The following is a 21,173-nucleotide window of genomic DNA, read 5'->3' on the forward strand; positions in this document are numbered from 1 at the left end:
GACTGAATATTGCGCTATTTTGAAATAGTCAGTTCCAGCAGCAATCGTGTAGTCTTTACTTTAGGGATTTAAAGCCATACAATAGCATCCCATAAAGTTGTCGCTGGTGATGCAGCAGTGATTATGATGATGGCTGCAGACCTTACTAAATTTTTACTATATAGGTGACATGAAAATTTATTGTTCTATTTATTTGACAAGTGTGTTGTATAGTTTTTATTAGTAGGTGCTGATGATCCCCGCTTCCCTCTTTGTAACCGTGCGAAGAAGTCCAGTAGTCAGTGTAAAATTTCATTCCTGTCCCCAAAGACTCATTGAAGGGTTTGTAAAGAAACAGAATCCATTGTAGTTCTGAGTTATTTTTTATCTTTTCTGATATACTCTTTCTTGCAGAATAATGCTTTTCTATTTTAACCAAAAAATTGGCTTTCCTATATCGGTAACTTTTATGGTTCTTTCCAAAGATTTGTGACTCTAGCTGAAAACTGTTTTGGCTTGTTTCATTGAGTTCTAAAGGGACCAAAGCAAAAGATGTCTCATCTATAACATGACGTTACTCCTGCCATTATAAAAACAGTCTCACAACTTTCAGTAGCTGCTCCTAAATGCATAGCTTGGAAAAAGGAAAGAAACTAAAGATCGTGAGAAAGAAGGAATCAATTTATCCATTGTATTTCCTGGAAAACATGCATTTACTCATTCTTGATAGGGTGCAGCTCAACTTAATGAGATTATATAAAAAAGTTTATTATCTAAGTAGTCCAAGTCTAATATCATTAAGGACAACTGGAAGTGGCAATTCTCGGGGATGTTTTGGCATTATTGTTCTTGTACCAGAAGTTTCTTACTTAAATTGGAAAAAAAATTGTGGACTTGGCTGTATATATTCTCAGCTAAATAAGCTGTTGAAATACTGTTGTATTCTGTTGTGCAAGGAGGAGCAACTCTGGTGAAAATCAGAGCAGTTCCTGGCTTCTCTAGATTGTAACGCTCCCTCCAAAACACCTACGGTGCCCTCCGTGTACTGGGAGATCCTCAGCACAGCGGGTAACCTCACTATGCCTACCTCGCAGGCATCCTTGCCTGTGTCTCAGCCAAAGCGCCGGAGGCGGTGGCACGGTGCTGGCCTCGCTGCTTTGTGCCTGGATCATGTACATCTTCAAAAGGAAGCTTGCGTAGGAAATCACTTTCACTGATTTTAGTAGAACTAGGATGTGGGCTAATCCTTCTGTTGACATCTGTGGAGAGAAGATGGGGCTGGGGTTTTGTTTGCTTTGCCTTTATGGTCTTACCACGAGAAGTTACCATATTGCACGTGTAATCCGCCTAACTGGCTGTTTCCTGGGGCTTTTTCCTTCTTCCTTGCTTCAGGAAGAAGCAATGGAAATGCTGCATGAGAACAGTGATCCTGTGCTGATTCCACTGGCTTTAGAGAAACTGGAGGGTACATAATTCAATTTTTCCATTCATGTTGCAGTTCCTTCTTGGGCAATCCCTTTGGGAATAATTTTGTCTGTACACAAACTGCACTCGAGAAAAAGAACCTCAGAGACCAACTTACTGCAAAATGATCCCTAGGAGGAATGGAAATCTTTACTTGTGAAAAGAAAAGTGACAGTAGGGTCAGGGAATTAGGCTGCACCAGGGAAAAAACCCATCCTTGCCTTCTGTGTGGGGTTTTGTGCTGACAGTCCCAAAATCTCTACCTTTGCATATTTGACTTAATGAAAACCGAGAAATAAGCTTTGCTCATTTTTTTACCAGGCAAATTGTGTGTGACCTCAGCACCTTTCTTTTTTCCGTTGTTGCAGAGGCATAGTAGTAGGCAATTGTGTACTTTTCCCTGATGCAGCTAGTAAGAAAGGACACATATTTCAAGGTGGGTTATAATATTCCTTGCCTGACTGCAAATACTGAGATTACTGAAGTAACAAAATTGAGCTAAATGTCATGTTATCCCTAGGTTTAATGGAAAATAAATAAGATCATCACTGACTTTATTGAAGGATGTGGGTTTGCTGCTTGAAGCATAAGAAGCTTCTTTTTAATCTCCAATAAAAATGGACAGCCCTTCTCTGCTATTGAGTATTGCCTACAGTGTGTAATCCCATAAACATAATGACTGTGTTTCTCCTTGTTCATCATGTTAGCAAATGATGGAGAGTCTTGGGAAATTTGTACTGGAGGTCTTGAGATGAGCAGGTAGATGAGCAGGCGTGAAGTTCAGAGAGTTGTTTGACTTGGCTACTGCACTGACCCTTCAGTTATCACAATAAACTTCACTGGACAGAGGAGTAAAACTGCATAAGAGCAGATTCTCTGCTGCTCTTGCACTGCTCCAGCAGTGCGAAGTTGAGGGGACACTAGTGAAATCTCTTTAGGTGAAGTGCCCCAAGTATCGGAGCACTGCAAAGGGGCAAAGGCTGGGTGTAGGTGATGGCTCTTTCCGGCGTGCATGGCACAGTTATTTGGGCTGGGTTCTGGCCATCAGGTCACCTTCTTGTAGCTTGGTGAGGGAGTTCAGTACGGTGACCTGGACTCACATAAAATCAGCCATGTATGGAGTCAGGAAAATGCAATCCTCTGTGGTGACCCCACAGTGTGCCCACAGTCTGCCTCTCTAGAGGGGGCAGGTAGTTGGGCATGCAACACAGGGGGCTCAGCACGTGCTGCGTCTGTTCTCCACTGGCAGCCCTCAGCCAGGGGACTGAAGGGAGGAATTCAGTGTTCAAACGCAAGAGCCCGTTACCACCTTCAGTGCTTTCCATTTGCCTGCCACACCAAGCCCTTTGCTGGAGGAAATGATTTATCATTAGAAAATGGAGTTTTGTTTTGAAAAGTCGTCTGCTGTAATATCTTCCTTCTCTCTGACTGTGCTACGGAGGCACTTCATCCTTATCATGCAGGAAGTAGCTGAGGCTCTCTGATACTTTTCTTTTAAAATCAAAACACTAAAGCTACAATACGATGATTTTCAAATTTTCCAGGCATCCCTCCTACTGGCATTAATTGCACCCCTGCTGTTCCAGTTGCAAAGCTATTTGCTCTTTCAGTATGCAGCACTTGTTCAGTGCTGCACTAAACCTTTGTTGCTTTGCAGTAAAAAAAGCTTCAGTTTATGCAGCTGACATTGAAATGAGTTTGATGAAGTGATAAACAGTCACATTTTGTGATTGCAAATGCTGGGTTTTTTGTTTATTCTTTTACAGTTAATTTTGTGGAAGTAAAGGCCTTTACAAACTCCCTTCTGGAGCCAATGCACTAATACAGCACTGCCATAACAGTGTTTTGAGAATTTGGTAGGACTACCACGCCAGGGTGATAGGGCAGTCACGTACATCCAACACCACAGTGTTCCTTTTCCTCGTGGTAGAGCTCCCTCCCAGCTCAGAATCTCCCTGCACCTATCAGCTCATCTTCTGGTGTAGTTACTACGTCTTTGGATGGCAGTTAGGTTTCATGCCCTTTTCTTTATGTCCTCTTCGTCTCTGCTTCTGACACTTTATTATTCTTTCCAGTGACTGTAGCAGACCTCCAAAATCCCGTAGTCCCCCGAGAGTAATTACAGATATATTACTGTGCAATCCCCACTGAGAGGTGGGGTCAAGTGCTTTATCCAGGTCAGCTGCTGAGGAGAGCGTTTGACTTTCCTTCCTCAGTAGCTGCATGACAAGACGGGAGTATTTCTGTCACCTGCGTATTTCTGCTGTAGCTGGAGGTTGGCCCTCTCCCGTGTCTGCTGTACCCGATACCCAAGTAGGGTTGCTAGTGATCATTACTGGAAGATATGAGGCCCCCATGGAGATCAAAGATCACATGGAGAAACCCAGAAAAAGCACAACTATGGCTGCATGAGAAGTAGATGGTCACAGATTAATTGTGTCTTTGTCTGACATAGGGTTTGATGACCTACATGCTTGTGCTGATCCTGGAGCTCCTGAACATGGATACAAGACACCCAGTGCAGGTGTTTTCTTTGAAAGTGTGGTAGTACGGTTTCATTGCCAAGAAGGATACAGGCTTAACGGTACTTCAAAAAAACTTTGTGTGAGACACTTTAATGGCTCCCTGAGCTGGAAACCAAGTGATAAACCCGTGTGCCTACAAGAAGGTAAGTCAGTTTTCTTAAAGCAGTTCACCAGCCTCAGTTCTTCTCTCTTGTCTGTGTACCATGTCTGTGTGTCTTGGCACAAAACGCGTAAGACTGGAGTCCATTTCACTGTGTCTTATTTGATACATACTTTGGTCTCCCATCCATCCCATCCATAATCTCCATTTGTCAGTTAAATTTATATGTGAGAAGTTGTGTGTGTGCATGCATACGTGTGTTGAAAGGGACATAAAGAAATCTGAAGAAAAAAAGATAATACATTTTTCCTTTTAACTAATTACAAATTGATGCAGATAGAGAGAAAAAACAGCCTCTGGTGTAAGCAAACTGTTCATAACTATTTATTAAAGCTGACCACTTAGTACTCCTTTCTGCACTATTTCACTAGGAAAACATAATGAATTGCTGCTGCTCCTGCTAATCAGGAGTTTTAAACAGTTATGTTTTATGATGTGTGCATGATTGAAGCAGGAAAATCAAATACTTGTGGACTGCAGAAGCTTAAAGTCACAAAAGAAGTTTACTTTGGGATAATTCACACTATTATGGCATAAACCATTTTATTGTTATTGTATCGTATTTTTAAAATTGAATTTGGTTTCAGATAATTAGGATGCTAAATCTCTTTCTTCTACTAGGAGTCAGATAGAGGGGGGTTTAATTTGAATATCCTAAGTGTAAATTTTGGTTGAAATACATCCAAGCAGCACGGATTATTTATTTCACCAAATATATTAAAGATACAACTTGTTCTTTTTGTTGATTTGGTTTTGGTCAACAGAGCTATTAAAATCAACAGACAGGAAGAGTGTTAGTTAAATCGAGTGTGTACATTTTAGTGTTGTGACTTCTCCACAAAAGTCATTAGCCATTGCCTTGCTGTCTTCATGATGGCGCAAGATAAATTCTGTTTCAGGATGCTTTCCATCATTTGAAAGAAGTCCAAGTATTTGGGCTTCTTTCAAAGTAGTTGAAGACTTACGTGGCTCATAAACACACTTAGTACATGGGATCATGCGTCATATATAAAAACTGTAAATACTTGTTTGAGCTGATGGGCGGGTGGATATGAGAATCCTGTGCCAGGATACGGGTGCATAAAGGAGCAAGCAGGGGCCGGGATGACCACGCTCAGAAGATGCGCATGAAAGGAACAACCCTGTTCTGTGTGAAAGTAGCGCGTGAGCTATTGGAGAGCGTAGCCAGAGGCAGCTGGTAAGCAGTCCTAGTCTTTCAGGTAGCTGTCCTGTTGGCAGGAGAGATCTTAGTAAAATATGGACTCCTAGACATGTAGGAGGCTACAGAGCCGTGAGAGGCCAGTCGTGAGCTGTCTCATGGTAGGCACTGGGGTGACAGCCGATGTGTAGGACAAAAGGCAATGGGGGCCAATAATACCTGGTCATAATGGTTGCTTGGGTCAGCTTAGAAGAAACAACCTGATGCCTTTAAAATTAGTATGATAAGCATGCCTTCCCCTGTTACAGCCACCGTTCATAAATGCCCTTGTCTCTCATCTCATGGTTATTTAAGAAAAAATACCAGTAGAGTGGCAGCAGCGTGTGTCTAACGGGGTATTTGAACAAACAGAAACGGCTATAATGCTTGGAAAACCAGTACAGGTAGTTTCTAGGAATTTTGATGTGCATGTTTGAAATAGTGCCTGTATCATCCACTACAATTGTTACAATAAGCGTTTTAGCATGTTTGATTGAATATTCAAACCTCTTCCCAGGCCCAGTGGAAATCCTTGGGGAAATTTCTGATCACAGTGCCATCAACAGTGAAACTGTCGCTGATGTCAGTGTGATCAACATTGAGTGTTTTCCAGAAAGGAAGAAATTGGAAGATGAGAATGTGATGGATGATGTGACAACAGTTGCTTAAGAGATAATCATTACTCTCCAGCACAGAACACTTAAAAAGGATTGCTAGCCAATACTCTGATCAAGCAAAGCGCTTACGCTTGGGCATAACTGTGATTATGTGATTGGTCTTGTTAAAGTTCTGTGCTCAAAATCAGGTATACACAAAAATGCTTTTTATTATTTGGACTGAAGAGTAGGACTCTGATTTAGGGTTTAGTGAAGCAAGTGCTTAAGAACTTCCCTGATTAACAGTATAATAATACCTCGGGTATTATTAAAAAAATCCTAGGGTTTAACAATAGGAAAAAAAAAGATAACAGAATTAATTCTTTCCGATGCACAGTACAAGCACTGATTCTGAAGAAATGCTAAGCAAAGGTTCAGTGGCAACCCATGAGACCTAAGCATTTGCTTAAGTGCTTTTTAGAGTGATCCTGCTGTGTACTGGAAGCAGAATCATGAGAGAGGGAGATGGGCTGTGTAGGAACATGGCACATCTGGAGAACAGTTAAGGAGGAATTGTAACAGGGTTTGTAATTTGCAGCTGTCTAATGACTTACATAAAAGTACTCATTGCAGAAATTCCATAATGATATATAAAAAGAAATTTGAAATTTGTAACAGCTTTTGGAGAAGTAAGAAGTTAATGTTTTACCATTCATCATGAGCTCTGACAAGGTGAAATAATCTTTGTGTTGCACGTACGCATTGAAGGCAGGGGCTGACTGCCGTGTGTGCTGGCGTATCCTGCACACACCTCTCATCCCTATATGTCGATGTCAGATATTGCCAGCTGAGCTTGAGCAGCAAAAACGCTCGGTGCTTCGGAGTTCGTTGTGAGTTAATCTCAGGAGTTTGTATTCAGCTAAGGATGGTTCCATATAATTTTATGTCTATATGTTATGCACATTTAATTGTTGTTACGTGTTTACTAGAACAATCTCTAATCACAAATAAATGCCGTTTTCCAAAGGAAGGATCAAGCAATCTGTTTTGGAATTAAATTGACTTTAGAACTCATACATTTGCCTGGAGCTCTTCATCCAATCAATTTGGTTTTATAGGTCTGTTATTTCTTGTTAAGAGGCAGGAGATTTTAAGTGTCAGTACGAGAATGAAGTTGCATGACTAGGTGCCCAGTAAATGTCCTGTCAGAAATCTGTGTGCGTACAGTTATGTTCTCATATTGATCTACAGTATGTTGTGACTATAGCTTCCATCAATTGTAACGTGGTTATGCCCATAAATACCAAAGTTCTAAGGCTGGAATTTTGTATTTACTGTTCAAGAGCGATATGTCTCGTTGTTCACACTTTAATCTAATCTTCTCCCACTGTGATAATGTGGCTGCTGAGGCTGTTGCCCTACTTGGAACAAATGCTACCTCTTTCCTATGAGACTGAGTCTAAATTTACATTCTACGAGGAGATGGCAACAATGCAAGGAGCTGTGCCCTTCTAGTGCTTCTTCAGGCAGATGCCTTCGAGATGTCCTCAGGTGTCTCATTCTGCCACTGGCAGGGATGATAAACCTGCAGTGAAGTGGCGGACTAGTGCGTAGTTTGGCTGCAGTTTTCCTGTATGACATTTAGCACTCATTTCTCTTTGCCTTTGTCTCTGGATCTGTGAGATGACTGAAATATTTTTATTTCTCCATCTCTTAGGTGTCTTGCCCAGTGTTTGCTGATTAAGAAGCCTGGTTACAAGCACTGCATGATGTTTGTGACCTGCGCGTAGCACAATGGCCACAGATCTTAGGTGAAGTCTCTGTGCACTGTTGTAATACAAGCAACGACAATAAATGCACTCAGAGTTTGCCATCCACAGAACCATCCTACTAACACAGTACTATGGATTTAACACTAGTACAATACCCTAGACAATACTGATCTTAAATGTTTGCTTTTAAGATAACAAGGTCCAGACGAACTGTCCTTGTCTTCCACCCATTCTTCATGGTGTTCTTTTCATCCTTCCTCCCTGCTCTTCTCCATTCCAGCCTGTTAATGTTGTGGCTAGATGTGATTGAGGCTAATTCAGAGACTGCTCCACAGTGAGATACATGGGGACACTGGACCTCTGCACTTGAGTTTACGTACAGACTAGTAAACAAAACAGTGCCAAAGCGTGGGCCAGGGCACTGCTCTGCAACTGCTCGTACTCATGAGGTGCTAGAATTCTTGCTGACGTGGTTTTGGCCAATGTCAAGTAGTATTCCCCAAGCAATTCCTATAAGCACTTTCTGGATTAGCATGGACCAGCGGCAATTTTTGGAGTGTAAGAGTTCACCTCATAGACACAAGCCAAGCCAAGCCAGCTGGTACCCGAGGATGGTGTCTCCACAGTGCCCAGGTCACGCCTTCCTTCTGAGTTGCCTTTATGGTCCTGGTGCTCTTGCGAGGAGGGAGAGTGGTCCTCCTTCTCCATGGGCTGGAAGAAACAGTTCTGAGAGATGATACATGATTTGATCATGAACTAAAGCACTGTAACTACAGTGTTTAACAAATTTTACTCTTCAGACCAATGATCCTGTGATGGGGAACACACTTGGTTTGCTAAATCCAAGAATTCTTAATGTACAAAGCTGCATCTTCCCGGAAGTTAGGTGAGGATGAATGCTTGCACCTGGCAGGCTGTTGGGGCTGCCAGCTGCACCCCACCTCTTTGTGCCTCTGCCAGATGATCATCATCATCATGGCTTGACTTCACGAACGAAGATTGGGAAGGGTGTTTCCCAAGCTTACCGCAAGCGATGAGTGCACCCTTTGGGCCTGCGCGGTGGATTTTTTAGGTGAGGCGCAGCGTGCACGGAACTGGCTCCACCCTTTACACCTGAGGTTCATCTGCCAGGGCCTAGCGAGCTTGGACGGTGACAGCAAAGTCCTCGGGTCGTAGGTTTGGTTAGAGTGTCCTTCTCTTAGATGGAGCCTTACAGGGCTAAACGAGCTCCATCTGCCCGGGTTTGGAGTCAGAGCTGTCCTTCTCCTGGGATGGTGCCCGAAGGCTAGTGAGCCCATCCTGCCCGTGGACACACTTTGTCTGACCCTTCAGTTGAGACCCCACCGGAGGCACATGCCACCACCAGCACAGCTCTCAACCTCACAAGGGCATGCAAGCTCCTTCCCCACGGCAAGGGGGTGCCCGTGAAAGAGAATTTCATCTGCCAGATGAAATGTGTTCTTAACTAGGGCGTTCTTTTGGCTCTTCACATGGTGGATACAAGCAGATCATGTAAGCCTGCCAGAAAGGAGTGTAAGTCATAGCCACTGCTGTTTGATGCTGGTTAAAGACCGTGTATTCCCTTAAATGGCTTAGTAGCTTCCACAAATTTGCTGAAAAGTTCTTAGAATAAAGCAGTTTATTTTCTAGGACAGGACTTTTTAAAATCCAGCCACTTATTCTTAGCTTTTCCAAGCAGAATTTGTGCTAGCTAATCCAGATGTTTGCAGGGAGGTGGCTACTGCAATTTATGCCTAAGTAAGTGCTAAACAACACAAATTCAGCCAGTGGGAAAGCATTTGCTCACAAGGCATCAGAAAAAGAGCTGTAATACTGTTGGTCTTGGTGTTTAGCCAGGACTTGTAGTAGACCTGTAATCAAAGTCAGCCGGGATCTCGCAGGTGAAGGATGATGCAGTGAGCAGCTTATCACTGTTCTCTGCCAGCGTCTAGCTGATTAAAATGATTCAATCTATAGCTGTTACTTGGAATAATGGGGATGAAGTCGCTGTGATAGATCTTTGTTACAGAATCAGCTTCCTCAGCTTTGGAAGTGAAATCTCCTATTTTACTGCACTGTATGTATACACACCTCTTTCATTTGTATAGCAACAGAAAGTTGTTATGCCAAGAGAGTGAGCTGTTCACTGACATTATCTTCCGTCATCCATCTCCAAACTCCTCCTGTGTGGCTGTGGAGCAGGATTCCCATCTATCTCATCCCATCCTCGGGGGTGCCCAGGGCAGCCTCTTTGTGACAGCATTAGCATCAGGCATTTCTTAAGGGGCATCCTCTGCTGTCTGCTCTGCTGATTAACTTGCCAGAGAGAGAGAAAATTGTCCAGTCTTTGGAGGTGATGTCTGCATTTTATAAGCTTCTGTTAGGGTCTGCATCCTCCCAGCCTTGGGCATTTATAAATGAATAAGTTCTAATAAAACGTCTTGCTGCAGATTCTCAGACTGCCAGCCCTTCCTGTTAGAAGCAGCAGGAGGTGCCTATGACAGCAGCCAAGGAGCGAAAAGTAACAAGAGGAATGAGAAAATTTTTGACTAATAATATGTCCAGGCCATGACTAAAAGTCAGCCAAGTACAAGGGATTTTAGAAAACATCCTTTCAGAGGAAAATATATGTTATCTGGGGAAGGAACACTCTTCGACTTTGTATTAATAAAAGTTAGTGATGGAGTCACAGAATGATAGATCCCCATGTTGCCCTTAATAAATAAATAATTACGGAATACATTTGCTCTTATTAGTTTGTGTGCGTCCTGGTTTTGCTGGGACAGAATCACAGACCTGCCGTGTTCTGCAGGCCATTGGCTGCCTCACGGGTGTATCCAGACCATAAACATCACGGTCACTATAAAGGGGGAGGTTTGCTGAGGAGAGGAGCAAGTCTCAAGGGACTTCAGAAACTCTTTTTTTTTTTTTTAAATAAATATTGCATTCCTAAATGAAGTTAATTGTCCTTGTGGTAGAAATGTTGGGGGAAAAAAACCAGCATAAAACAGGCTTATAATATTTTTACTGTCTTGCTTTTATTTGAAATGCTTTGTGGGTTTTTATGCCTGGAAACTTTTATCACCATTTCTGTCATGGATTGACTCTGGCAGACAAATGGGTAATTTTGATTATACTTTCCTAGTATTTAACCTTTACTCTCTTCTGTTTAATCTCACTTTGCGTTTATGAGGATGGACTTTGAGTCACCTGGACTGTTCCTTCATATCCTCTTGGCTTGTCTCTTGATGATTCAATATTAGCAGAGGGACTTTTACCCTGCCTCAACCTTTCTATCCACTTTTCACACAACCTTTCACTTTTTAGCCCTCTGGGGTTTATTTCGTATTTGGTGACCTTGGCACTTTTAGTGTATAGAGTGAGACATTAAGTCCGTCCAATACACATATCACAGACAGGTAGTAGAGCCCGTGCCTGGATATCACTAGAGGTTTCGCTTGTTGAGAGTCTTCTCCAAGCACTTGAGATGCTGCTTGGACCTTAAAAATCACACTCTCTAAAGGCATGTGAATTCTAGCACATAAAATTATCCGATTGGAAACAGAATCAATGAGATTAAAATGAAGACATTCTCATAATGAATTCTGTGGAATGGAGCTGGATAAAATCTTATTAATGTACTGATTTTCATCTGTCTCTGCTAAAACTGCAGTTTTTCTGTGTTCCTCATGCTGTATCTGTATTTTATATTTTCTTTTGTCTTGTCTTTAGTACTGTCAAAGAGTCTGCCTTCAGGTGGGACTTTGAGATAGTCACTGTGTGGTGTAATTTGCACACACAATGAATGGAAGGACAAAATTAGAAACCGTCTTCCTAAACACTCTTAATTTTATTTGTTTAAAAAAGTCCGAGGGAATGATCCATTATTGTAGCACGTCAGCTTGTACTACGGTGTTACAGCCTTTGTAACCAATGGTTAACTAGAGGAAGGACACATTTACTGAGATGCATGTATTTTCCCAACGGTTTAAGCAGAGCACTTACATTAACTGATAACTTTTAAGAGCTTGATTATTGAAGAGTTAGCCATGGTTTTTTTTTTAATTAAGTTGCTATTTTTTTTTTTTTGTGAAGTCACAGATTGCCTTGTTCCACATGTTGAAGATGCAGAGATTCATAACAAGACATACAGGACTGGCGATAAGTTAATAATCAGCTGTCATGAAGGATTCCAGATCCGTTACCCTGACTTAGACAACATGGTTTCAATATGTCAAGACGATGGAACATGGGATAATCTGCCCATTTGTCAAGGTTTAGTACACCAGCACGTCCTGTTCTATGGCTCATGCACCTTGTGATAGTTTGCCAGTATTTTTTTCTGCAATTGTAAGGATGTTAGTGATCTGATAAGCTCCACTGTACAGTATTTGCATAGTACTGCTGCTAAGACTTTTTGATTTCTCCTCCCTGTCACCCACTGCAGGAAAGAAGTTACCACTTTCTGAACACTTCTGTACTTAAAATACTACTGTAAATATTGCTTTTTGTTTGCTAGTCTAAAATCTGACCCAGATAACATTGCATTAAAGAAAACCCAGGGCTTAATCAGTCAGCAAAAGATCTGATGGGCAACTGACATTTTCGTGCCAATTAATTTCTGGGAAGATTTAAACTTGTTACTGTAATTTACCTTTCTTTGCCTTGCGCAGTGGGCAGGGGAAAAGGAGAGAAGCTGGAACCTGCTCTTCTCTCAGTTTTCAGCAGAGCTGATGTTCAGGTTCACGGTCCATTAAACCCGTAGGTATTGACTGAAAATTAAAGGCTGTGTGTGCACAGGAATGACTTTGTTCTGAAGAGCCGTTAGCTGTAGATCCAGCAGGATTGGTAGCATGGGAGCCCAGCTTCTCTTAGGCTGCTAGAAGTGGCTGGGCGTAAGCCAGCTTTAGCGAATGGAAATTCAGTAACCCTGGGCTGCTGTTACCTTTACATTTCTAACACACGTGTTAGTACTATTGACTTGGGTTTAACCAGTTCATGCCTTGGTAACAAGCTTGACCAGCTGAACAGCACTGAGCGATTTTAGCTGTGTGCTAAGCAGAAGACTGGGTTAGTATTAACTTTTCTCAAACCTACTTATCTGTCATCTCCTAAAGCTGACGGTTCTCTGTAGGCGCTTAATGACACGATCACATCAATTTGCAGGGCCAGGCCGGGCAGGTGGGAGAGCTGGGGCACTTCTCAGGAGTGATGGTGGCAGGGCGAGACACAAAAGTCCGGGCATTTCTGCTACAAAGTGATGAGATTGATGGGCACCAGTGTCAGAAGTTACAGAGGCTTAGGTTGTACGTGTCTCCGCAGTTAGGAGACACGCAGTTAGGTTGGGGCACATCAAACTGTCCCCCAGGGTCTTGTTGTAGACTATGGCACAGGCAGGTGGAAATGTAGGCATGTCTCAGGGCTCGCTCGGTGTTTCAGATACACGCATTGTATCTGAATGCAGTTAACAGAAAAAGGGAGTTTTCAGAAACCCCTAAGAAAGTGGGCACTAGTTTTGGGTTATCTTGACAACAGTGGCATTGCGTGTGGTAATACGAGGTATGCAGCCCTTTTTTGAGAGTGGGTGAACCTCACATCTAATGAGGGTGGATTAAGACTCTGGCAGTTAGGTGATACGAACACTGAAAAGATTGACTTGCAGGTCCTGTGTTGTCCGAAGGTGGAAATTTTGTGACAGCTAGAATTAACTGGGTAAGCAAGGGTACCCCAAGTACCCCTTGGCCTGTTACTTTCTTCTGTTGCTGTATTTATACTGTGAAACCAATCAATTGCCACTACTCAATATTCAATATTAACTACTTTTCAAAATAAAACCACTGCTAATAAAAGTTAAGAAATTAATTGCACGAGGGCCAGTGCTCTACCTACCAGACAGGCAGAGAACAGGCAATTCAGATTCAAACGTCTGCCATATTTTGCCAAATTCTATAAACCTGTTCCAAAATTGCCTCCAGAGTTTTTTTGCTATGTCTAAGCGCTAATAACATCAAAGGCATTTGTCTAATTGCACTAGACGGGCTGTCAATTATATTTCTATTTCCCTTTGATTACAACAGGCAGAGGACTCTCATGACACTAAGATGCATTTTTTTCTGCTAGAGCAGTGGAAGAGGATTGTAGGATGTGTACGAATCCAATCTCAAACGAATTTTTCCATGAGTTAGTCATGATAATTACTGATCTGAAATTATGTGAATTACTTAGCAAAAAAAAAAAGTCAAAATGAAGTTTTCAGGCAGCTTGAGATGTTTGGAGACATAGGGATTTTCACAAACACTTGGCTCTCATGCAAATTCCAGTAAATCTCTGACCTGCATTACAAGGAACCCAATGAGCATTAAAATTCTGAGCCAGCAGGGCAGAATTTTCCCTGATACAATTCAGAGAAGAGTAAGCTTGGTCTTGCATGAGCAGTCTGTGCTCTTTCTGTCCCACTGGAGGCAGTTTATATCATCCTGCTCAGTGGGCTGCTCAGTCTGCAGGAACCGGAGCCTTATGTGTGGGGCATACTTGATCAGGGGTACGAACTGTAGCCAGCAGATGGATGCTTGAAGCTTGATTTGAGCAGGGAAATAACCAGCTAGTAAAACAACTGTCAAAAACACTGCCCTGGTAGTACAGCGTGCTGTAAAAAGCTTTCAAGCTTTTTCTCTTGTTTTCTTTTGCTCTCATCCCTCTCCCTCCAAAGGCTATTGCAAGGAAATAAGCACTTAAAGTGCTGCTGAGACTTTTTCTTTTAGATGCCAGTATCGTACAAGAAGTTCTCAGATGGAGTTTAGTTTCCCCTTAGGCTTAAAATTGAGAGTCCTTATGAACATCCTTCACAAATCCCTAGCAGTGGCAATTTATGGATTGCCATAATGCAACTCCTATTAGTCTCATAACTTCATAAAATTATTTTTCACTCCCTCATTACTAATCATCTTTCCTCCACTTTATTGCAAATGAAAAAACGAACAGTATTAAGTATTATCCCAAGGGCCATTTTTAGGGCTGTAAGGAATTATTTTTCTCAAGTACAAGCTCTTATCTAAATACAAGTGCAAAACAGACTCGGAATGTATGTGAACGACATGTTATAAAGTCACGTCGTATATTAAATTCACTGCTCCTTCTTGGACCAGATATGGTTGGTGACCATTTAACTGTCACCACTCCGTACCACCCATGGTACAAGTCCCTCAGAAGTAATTCCAGAAAGCAGAGCATAGTCTCTGACTACATTTACAATTTCTGGTGATAACAGGGACCTTAACTTTTTGATAACCTAATCTGAGACCTCGTTCCGTGTTTATCATGGGTCTACTCATATGAAGTCACATCCGCTTAGACTTTCTTAAAATGGAATTTCAGAATCATTAACTCTGTCTACAAGTCTTCTACAGTTGTGTGCACTTTGTCAGAGGAGTGGTTTTAATACTAAAGCTGGTTTACATATCTGTCAGTTTTAAGAGGAGGAATAAAACTCATAGTTTATATAAATGACAATCTTTATTTATTAAAGCGTCTGCCTCAGAAAGAGGTAGACTAAACCAGGGAATGTCTGTAAAACAAAATACTGTCATTTTCAGTAAACCTCTCCTGCATTTGCTCAGAGTGAATCCCACACTAGCAAAGCGTGTGGGCTGAACAATAGAAGGGTTTGAAACATGATAGTGAGGGAGATCATGCAGATACACCATTCATAGGAGAGGAGATGAAAAATACTGCACTCCTCGATTTAGAAATTATTGCTGACATGTGTGAAGATGACTGAGATAAGCACCTTGTAATAAAAGATACCTCCCTCTTCTTAATTTGCAGGTTGCCTGAGGCCATTGGTTCTTCCTCATAGTTACATTAACATATCTGAGTTCGAGTCCTCCTTCCCCATAGGAACAGTGGTGTATTACCAGTGCTTTCCTGGATATAAACTAGAAGGGGCAAAGTTCCTTGAGTGCATGTATAACCTTATCTGGTCAGATAGCCCACCTAGGTGCCTTGATGTGGAAGGTAAATCTCTTATTGTTTGTTTATCTTTCGATGTTGCATGCTCTATACGATTTTAACTCAGGGCTATAACCGTGGTTCTGCTATATGTAATGTTTCTGTAGGCTGCGCAGAGCCTGTCTGTGTGCAACCTCTTGCAGTTCACTTCACCGTTAGCTCTTGGTGTTCCCTAACTAAGGTTTGTTCTCTCAACGTCCAAAGTGCAAGAGGGGAAGCCCTTAACAGTGATTGCTTTGGCTTTAAAATATAAATTCTTTGCAGCTTTTCTAATAAGATTACTGAGGAAGTTATGGGATTCACATTGGTGTGCAGATGGTCAGAGTTTCTATAGCTACGGATAGATTTCCATGATCAACTAAAAAATATGCCATAGAAACTCTTCATTTGGGCTGTGCCAGCTGCAGACATTATTCACTGCTACATGGTGCTGCACGCTTGAATATTTGTTGTCTCTCATGGTAGTTAACCTTAAAGAAGGATGTGCCGCTCAAGTGACTGAGCTAATTTATTGATTAGGAACATCAAAACTGTTCAGTGTGAAAGAGGTAAATCATGCCAAGCACCAAGCCAAAAGGAATAATGTGACTATAGCTGCAGTGCTGGAATGGAGGATATCGTAGTGCGTTTACATTTGCATCCCATACATTTAAAACAAAGACACCAAATGGATTGCTCCATGCACTGTCAAACCCTTGTGAACTACTTTCCTTCATCTTCATACTGCGTCTTGAATGAGGCATCCTCGGAAGTCATCAGAATTCAAATGCATCCTCTGCATTTCATTCCCCTGAAAGGACGACATTTTTGCTCTGTAAGGAGCCTGTAAGGAAGCTATATATATGTAGAATTTAGCTAAAAGCAATTATAGGAAGTCATATGTGATGCTTATGTCACTGAGCTAAATGCTAAGCACTCTGGAAATGCAAGAATTTGCCAACAGCATCAACAAAGTGTTATACTGCACAAAAAAATTTAAAATTATCCTTATTTCTAATTGACAATTCAAGATCCAAAATTCAAAAATGCCTTTGCAATTTTGGAATGATGTAACAAGATTAGGTTTTTTGTTTAGCACACCATAAAAGATCCATCCCAAATCAGGTCTATGTATGCCATTTTTGGAAGGTTTGGTTGTTGTTGTTGTTTATAGCAAGGAAAATACATTTAAAATCAGAAAGGCACTATTAGGCTTAATCCAAACGGTATAACTGTTTGGATTGATAAAAATGACAATCCTGCAGTTAGGAAGATAAGACCATTAAAATACAGAAACTCAAGTGTATGAAGCAGAAAAGTTGTGGTTTACCCTCACTTAACAGGTGAGCACTCCAGCTCGTGTCAGAATACCCAAGAAAAGTCAAAAAAAAAGTCAAAGAAAAGCTCATTACTTATTGCTTGTATTATAAAGTCATGGAGAGGCTCTTTTTTTCTTGATAATTTAAAATACGAGATAAGAACTGCTGCTCCAACAGTCCTACATTTTAAGGAACACGTCAAAAGTTACCCTGGTCAGCGATGATGGTCTGCGATGGGGTGTGCCAGATGCTGGATCAAGGCCAGCTGGGAGGCCTCCTTAGTTTTGATTTACATCCAGCCTCTGTTTTAATGGTTTTCTTACTTTCCATGTTGATTTCTTGTTGGCATCCCATATTTGCATGTGTTGAATGAACCACAGGAGACCAAAGTCTCAAGCATAATGCTTGCAAGAGCAGGTTCTCCTCAGCTTTGAGGCTGTCTCTGCTTCTGTTGGGACAGAAGAGAGAGCAGCATCACTAGCGGGTCACCCCGACACCTCCCCTTGTGATCTCTGTTGTAGGGATGTTTCAGCTGGTACGCAGTGAACTTCAAAATTAAATCCAGGTAGGGTAAATCAGCTTGAGATGTCCTCCTTTGAAAGTGCTTGTTCAAGTGATCTATGCAAGGAGTGCCAGCCTCCAGGAGCCTCGTTACGATCCACTACTATTAATTAGCAAACAAAATTCCCTCCCTGCGTATTTTTTACTCCTCACCTTGCATACCGATGTCAAGCTCATTTTTCAGCATTCCTTTTATGCCTGAGATATAGTCTCGCCAAGCAGTATTTTTCACAGAGGAAATCTGCCAATAACAAATTAATTCCGTTTATTTATTTCCATGATCAATTAAAAATTTATTCTAATGACGCTTCCTGCACAGTCTGTTATACATGGTGATGTCAAAACCGAGTGGTTGTTAGGAAGCTGTAGTAAACCATTGTAGGGCTTTTATCCTGCTATAAACAATGCTGCTTTCGATAGATGCAAAGCTTTCACAGAAGGAACTTCTTAAATGTGTGTGTAATCACACAAATGCTGCATGTCAGTATCTCATGAATTTTTCCCTGTTTGTTAGGCCAGATAAATTCTGAATGAAGGGTTTGTAGCTCCATTTCAATAACAGTTACACCAGGGACCACTCCGCTCCCATCCCATAGTGTGCTTTCTGATGCTCAGTCCAGTCTTATCCGCAATACTGCCAAGCTCAGAGCTTCCACCAGCTCTGGCAAGACACTAGTTTTTGCTGATAGGGAAGAAGATTTTTCTGACAATTAAAATCACTGTTGCTTTATCACAGCAGCGCATAAAGATGGTGTTACCTGGTACTGAAGCGCAGCCAAAGCTGCAGAGTTGTGCAGCGGCTTCTCAGAAACAGCTGTTTGCATCTGATCAGGGAGGTTGTTTCAGCTCAGGCAAATAAGGATGTCTCTAGCTCAGATTGCCAAGTATTTACTGGTGTGAGATTATTTTCTTAAATGTTTGTACCTTTGCCAAATTTAAAACATTTGGGCTGATTTTTGAGTGTCTGCCTCAAGCTGAATCACTTGGGAAGCTTCAGTTGAAATGGTTCAGCTATATCTGAGAGTGACAGCAGAGGGAATAGTGCTGTTTCACCAGTGCTAGAAAATTTTACACTGATTCTGAGGATAAGATGAAGCATCGTAACACTGAATTTTGTTCTCCTTTAAGTCCTCAATTTACATCTTTAATTTTATTAATCCTTTTTTCTAGTGGAATTCCATAATTATGCAGATGTTTTTTAAACTTTCTTTTGTACTCACTAGACACTTCCAAGGATATGTGAAAATCAAAGGAAAATCTTAATTATTATATGCTTTTTAAATGACCAGTTTGGGATAATTCATCCATCTGTAGAAATTGATGTAAATTAGTGATCGCCTTCCGTAACATCAGGTATGCAAAAGATGTGTGGAAAAACCCTTAAAAATTGAATATTGCCACATGGGATATAAACATTAACTGTAAAATCAGATGGCTTCCGGAAACACGAGAGGAGAGCAAACTCTTGGAAACATCCCAGTATGAAACTTGGTGAAATGAAATGTATAGAACGAGGAAATGTTTATGATATGATACTTTAAGGTGAATAAAGATATTACACAGGATTTGAAGAAAATCAAAACAAAACAAACAACCAAAAAAGCCCATAATTTGGGAATGTGATCTGCATATGATGACACACCTTGCCATCTGGACTCTCTATTTTAATCTTTCATGCCCTTTGGAAGACTTCCAAGATGATGTAAAGAACAGTTATTACAAAGAACTGGGTGGGTGGGAAGCGGGCAAAGAGAGGAATTTGGTCACAGTGCTCATTCTAGACTGTCGTTGTATGGATAGCATGATTGGGAATTCCTGGCTTTCTGTTTAAAAGGGAAAACAGGTTGACTGAATTTGCAAATCACAGACATGATCCTGCTATCTGGAATGCCTGGTTTCAGTATCGTCCCAGCTGAACACAAAAGGCGGTCCTGCAGGAAATCAGATTTATTGCCATACCGAAACCTCATTCTGCGTGCTAGGATCAACAGGTTCGGTGGCTGAGGTTAAGCTCGAAAGAATGTAAAAAATAAAATATTTCAAATTTTTGTGGGTAGATTCAAAATGAAAATTAAACATGAGGAATAGACTTCAAAGGGGGTATTTGATGAGTAGAAGAGCAGAAAATAGAAGAAAACAGAAGACATTTCGGAACTGTGGTATATAAAACCACCTCATTGTGAGGGGAGGTGAAAAGATACAATGGTAAGCAACCACCAATTACAGAAAAGATCCTAAAAATTAGAGAAACTATGGAAAAAGACAGACAGAAAGTTTTTTTAAATTGCACAACAAAGGTAGAAGAAATGCAAGGGAATGAGAAAAAACTCTACCTGGAGCACCAGGAAGTTTCTGAAGAATAGAAGAGGGTTAGTCAGTCATGTGAAAATTAAAACCAGCAAAGTATGCCAGAAAAAGTGTTCTGGAAAGACAGGCAAGAGCGCAGGAGCTTTAAAATTATTCTTGTAAACCGGAGGACAGACACTGAGAGAGAGGGTCTGATGCCACAGCTGCTTAATATTTCTAAACAAAGTACCTCAAAGTTTCTACACAGGATACTTTGAAGGATAACTTCAAGAATCTTCATTCTTATCGAACAATTTCTAATGCCATAGTCAGTGATTGACACCGAGCTCTATGTTTGATAAACTATGCCCTTAAAATGTTTTCAATTCTTGATGGAACATTCAGCAATACAATGAGAAAAAAGATACAGGTCAGCCTGTAATCAGTTTATCTTCGGGAGTCAGAATAGAGTAAGCAAACCTAAGCCTGAGGTCTTGTGATTTGGTATGAATGGATTTCTCTGTGTTTCTTTGTTGACATTGAGAAGGCTTGGCATAAATTCCAACATGATGCATATCCTCTGGGAAGATAATGTTGATGCAGCAGATCTCCAGCAGGTAAAAATCCTATAGAGGGAGCAGAGGGCAGCAGCTGTGCAACACTGTGGCATTAAGAAATTGCGAGTGGTAGATACCAGAATTCTGGTTTATTTTTACTCAGCTTGCAGGCAGGAGGCAGAATAAATTAAATATTGCTCAACTGCCAAAGAGGTCATCCAGGTTAACTCAGTTAATGTTACCATAAGACGCATTGATAGCCTCGTTTTTAATAGTTCTGACTAGAGTGGTGTTTCAGAACAGGTTCCCTGCCTACTTCTTGCAACTCAGGAACAACAACCAGCAGTAAATGCTCAAATAGCAGCAGCCAATAATAATTGTAACCTCCTTTTCTTGGGCAAGACCTTTACATCACTGACACCTTTAGCCTGATGGCCAAAGGATGAAGTAGGTTGATAGTGTTTCACCCTGGGGAGGATTAAGTTGTAGAAAACGAGTGTGATGAAGAAGTTTAAAAGGGTGGCTTCCTTTTAAAAACGTAATTCAGTAATTCTACACCTTTCTGCCCTGTAGACAGGTAATTCGTGCAGAAATGATATGCATATGGCCACCTCTATGTGTGTGGAAGTTGAACGCTTCAAGGAGCTGCCAATAAAGAATTGGAATGTCTAGATTTCCACCTCTCTGTTGGAGAAGGTGGAAATTCATCTGTACACCTTTACCTACAGCTGAAGAGGTGTGGAAAAGAATTGAATTATTCTGAAAGAGCG

At 41.3% G+C, this 21,173-nt stretch overlaps 1 protein-coding gene across 1 annotated transcript in view; it reads left to right on the forward strand.

Annotated features, from left to right (window-relative positions):
- Nucleotides 1-1,371: 1,371 nt before the first annotated feature.
- The window catches only part of SUSD4 (sushi domain containing 4), a gene marked incomplete at its 5' end in the record, with an annotated part of 33,288 nt that continues 13,486 nt past the window's right edge, over nt 1,372-21,173 (forward strand). The window contains 4 exons of the mRNA XM_010133542.1: nt 1,372-1,444; nt 3,899-4,111; nt 11,796-11,969; nt 15,519-15,707. Coding sequence (XP_010131844.1) covers nt 1,372-1,444; nt 3,899-4,111; nt 11,796-11,969; nt 15,519-15,707 — 649 coding nt within the window. The remainder of the gene's footprint in view (nt 1,445-3,898; nt 4,112-11,795; nt 11,970-15,518; nt 15,708-21,173) is intronic.

The sequence above is a fragment of the Buceros rhinoceros genome, unplaced genomic scaffold (assembly GCF_000710305.1).
Source record: "Buceros rhinoceros silvestris isolate BGI_N320 unplaced genomic scaffold, ASM71030v1 scaffold15170, whole genome shotgun sequence".
In the NCBI taxonomy this organism is placed as follows: Eukaryota; Metazoa; Chordata; class Aves; order Bucerotiformes; family Bucerotidae; genus Buceros; species Buceros rhinoceros.